The sequence below is a fragment of the Penaeus vannamei genome, chromosome 23, assembly GCF_042767895.1.
Source record: "Penaeus vannamei isolate JL-2024 chromosome 23, ASM4276789v1, whole genome shotgun sequence".
Classification (NCBI taxonomy): domain Eukaryota; kingdom Metazoa; phylum Arthropoda; class Malacostraca; order Decapoda; family Penaeidae; genus Penaeus; species Penaeus vannamei.
This window is the reverse complement of record NC_091571.1, coordinates 13,461,028-13,465,780: the sequence shown is the minus strand read 5'-3', so window position 1 is coordinate 13,465,780 and position 4,753 is coordinate 13,461,028. Positions and strand designations below refer to the sequence as shown.

At 44.3% G+C, this 4,753-nt stretch overlaps 1 protein-coding gene across 1 annotated transcript in view; it reads left to right on the top strand.

Moving 5' to 3' along the window:
* The window catches only part of Syp (synaptotagmin binding cytoplasmic RNA interacting protein), a gene marked incomplete in the record, with an annotated part of 127,341 nt that overhangs the window by 93,373 nt on the left and 29,215 nt on the right, over positions 1 to 4,753 (top strand). Inside the window, 1 exon segment of the mRNA XM_070137720.1 lies at positions 486 to 518. Coding sequence (XP_069993821.1) covers positions 486 to 518 — 33 coding nt within the window.

The following is a 4,753-nucleotide window of genomic DNA, read 5'->3' as shown; positions in this document are numbered from 1 at the left end:
TGCCATCCTGGCATCAGCTGGTTAAGTAATTGTTTAGAGACAATACCAAAGCACTGTATAACAAAGCCATCAACTAAGTATGTATTTTTTTATAGCCATTATTGCAAATGGGGTTTACTGATATTGTAAGGTGAAGGTTGGGATTTGTTGTAGCTGCAGGCAAAATTTGGAAGATTGGCTCCAATTTGATTATTTGTATATATTAAGTGCATGTGTACATGCATACATAATTTTTGTTGTTCATCATTTATATATTATATGCGATTATGAGTAAATTCAAGAGATATATAAATTGTAGTAATTTATAAATGTTTTAGTAATTTGTAAAAATAACTTGATAGTGTACTCCAATATCTCAGACATTGAATGATTAAAGAGAGGATTATATGTTACAGTTATATAAATAGCTGATTTAGAATGTAAACTGTAGGTGATTGAGCATCTGTCTCAAGAGATAAATTGTAAAATTGTTAAATGCATTACAGGATTGCTGAGACAGATCACCTCACAGGAGAAAGGTACTGTCAAAGATGAAGCAAAACCTCATAGCACCACTGTATACAGAGCAGCCCCTCTATAGTGCCATGGCTAGAAAAAATATATAAATCTGAATACTTTTTTAAACACTCATGCACTTACACACACACACACACACACACACACACACACACACACACACACACACACACACACACACACACACACACACACATGCATTCATGTGCATACAAACACATACATAAACATGTGCTTTCAAACACATGTGTACACATGTGCACACATACATATGTACATACATGTGTACACATACATATGTACACACATGAGTACACCTGCACATGTACACATGTACATGTGTACACGTGCACACATGCATACATGTGTGTACACATGCACACATACACATACAAACATGTACACATACACATATAAACATGTACATGTACACACATAAACAATGTACATGTACACACATATAAACATGTACATGTACATCTATACACACATGTACGCGTACACATACACACGTGTAGACACATGAACGGATGAACACGTGTACACGTACATCTATACACACATGTACGTGTACACATACACACGTGTAGACACGTGCACGCATGAACACGTGTACACCTGCATGCATGAACACGTGTACACGTGCATTCACACTCACACGTGCTCATGTGCATTCACACTCACACGTGCTCATGTGCATTCACACTCACACGTGCTCATGTGCATTCACACTCACACGTGCTCATGTGCATTCACACTCACACGTGCTCATGTGCATTCACACTCACACGTGCTCATGTGCATTCACACTTACACATGCTCATGTGCATTCATACTCACACGTGCTCATGTGCATTCACACTCACACGTGCTCATGTGCATTCACACTCACACGTGCTCATGTGCATTCACACTCACACGTGCTCATGTGTATTCACACACGTGTACACGTGCATTCACACTCACACGTGCTCATGCGCATTCACACTCACGCGTGTACACGTGCATTCACACACACGTGTACACGTGCATTACACGTGCATTCACACACACGTGTACACGTGCATTCACACACACGTGTACACGTGCACTCACACACTCACACATGCTCACGTGCACTCACACTCACACATGCTCACGTGCACTCACACACTCACACATGCTCACGTGCACTCACACACTCACACATGCTCACGTGCACTCACACACTCACACATGCTCACGTGCACTCACACACACATGCTCACGTGCACTCACACATGCTCACGTGCACTCACACCCTCACACATGCTCACGTGCACTCACACCCTCACACATGCTCACGTGCACTCACACCCTCACACATGCTCACGTGCACTCACACACTCACACATGCTCACGTGCACTCACACACTCACACATGCTCACGTGCACTCACACACTCACACATGCTCATGTGCACTCATACATGCTCACGTGCACTCATACATGCTCACGTGCACTCTCACATGCTCACGTGCTCTCACACTCACACATGCTCACATGCTCTCACACACATGCTCACGTGCTCTCACACTCACACATGCTCACGTGCTCTCACACTCACACATGCTCACGTGCTCTCACACACACATGCTCACGTGCTGTCACACTCACACATGCTCACGTGCTCTCACACACACATGCTCACGTGCTGTCACACTCACACATGCTCACATGCTCTCACACACATGCTCACGTGCTCTCACACTCACACATGCTCACGTGCACTCCCACTCACACATGCACTCACACTCACACTCACACATGCACTCCCACATGCACTCACACTCACACATACTCACATGCACTCACACTCACACATACTCACATGCACTCACACTCACACATACTCACATGCACTCACACTCACACATGCACTCCCACATGCACTCACACTCACACATGCTCACGTGCACTCACACTCACACATGCACTCCCACATGCTCACGTGCACTCACACTCACACATGCTCACGTGCACTCACACTCGCACATGCTCACGTGCACTCACACTCACACATGCTCACGTGCACTCACACTAGCACATGCTCACGTGCACTCACACTCGCACATGCTCACGTGCACTCACACTCACACATGCTCACGTGCACTCACACTCACACATGCTCACGTGCACTCACACTCACACATGCTCACGTGCACTCACACTCACACATGCTCACGTGCACTCACACTCGCACATGCTCATGTGCACTCAACTCGCACATGCTCATGTGCACTCACACTCACACATGCTCACGTGCACTTACACATGTTCACATGCTCACTCACATATGCTCACATGCACTCACACTCACACATGCTCACATGCACTCACACTCACACATGCTCACATGCACTCACACTCACACATGCTCACATGCACTCACACTCACATGCTCACATGCACTCACACTCACACATGCTCACATGCACTCACACTCACACATGCTCACATGCACTCACACATGCTCACATGCACTCACACTCACACATGCTCACATGCACTCACACTCACACATGCTCACATGCACTCACACTCACACATGCTCACATGCACTCACACTCACACATGCTCACATGCACTCACACTCACACATGCTCACATGCACTCACACTCACACATGCTCACATGCACTCACACATGCTCACATGCACTCACACTCACACATGCTCACATGCACTCACACTCACACATGCTCACATGCACTCACACTCACACATGCTCACATGCACTCACACTCACACATGCTCACATGCACTCACACTCACACATGCTCACATGCGCTCACACTCACACATGCTCACATGCGCTCACACTCACACATGCTCACATGCACTCACTCACACATGCTCATATGCACTCATGCACATAAATTCACACATCCACACATACATCCACACACCTGTATGTGTACACACACTTGTACACACTCATACATACACAAATACATGTACACATGTGTATACATAAACAGATATACTTGTACACATACAGATATACATGTACACATGCACATATACACATGTACACATACACAGATACACAAACATGTACACATACACAATTATGTACTCATTCAGATAACCACATGTACATGTACACAGACACATGCATACATGTACACAGACACGCTTGCACTTGTAATCAGACAAACGTGTACATGTACACACGCGTATATGTACACAGACACATACATGTACACAGACACATACATGTACACAGACACGCTTGCACTTGTAATCAGACAAACGTGTACATGTACACATGCGTATATGTACACAGACACATACATGTACACAGACACACATACATGTACACAGACACACATACATGTACACAGACACACATACATGTATACAGACACACATACATGTACACAGACACACATACATGTATACAGACACACACATACATGTACACAGACACACATACATGTACACAGACAGACACTTGCATACATGTACACACAGATGCGTACATGTACACAGACACGTGCATACATGTACACACACATGTACATGTACACAAGCATACACATACATGTACACAAGCATACACATACATGTACACACATGTATATGTACACAAGCATACACATACATGTACACAGATGCACATGAACATGTACACAGATGCACATGAACATGTACACAGACACACATACATGTATGCAGACACACACACATGTACACAGTCACACACATACATGTACACAGACACACATGCACATGTGCACAGACACATGTACATGTACACAGACATACACATGTACATGTACACATACACGTGTATATGTACACAAACACATGTACATGTACACAAATACACATGTACATGTACACAGACACACACATGCACATGTACACAGACACATGTACATGTACACAGACACACATGTACATGTAAACAGACACACATGTACATGTACACAGACACACATGTACATGTACACAGACACACACATGTACATGTACACAGACACACACATGTACATGTACACAGACACACACATGTACATGTACACAGACACACACATGTACATGTACACAGACACACACATGTACATGTACACAGACACACACATGTACATGTACACAGACACACACATGTACATGTACACAGACACACACATGTACATGTACACAGACACACACATGTACATGTACACAGACACACATGTACATGTATGCAGACACACATTTACATGTACACA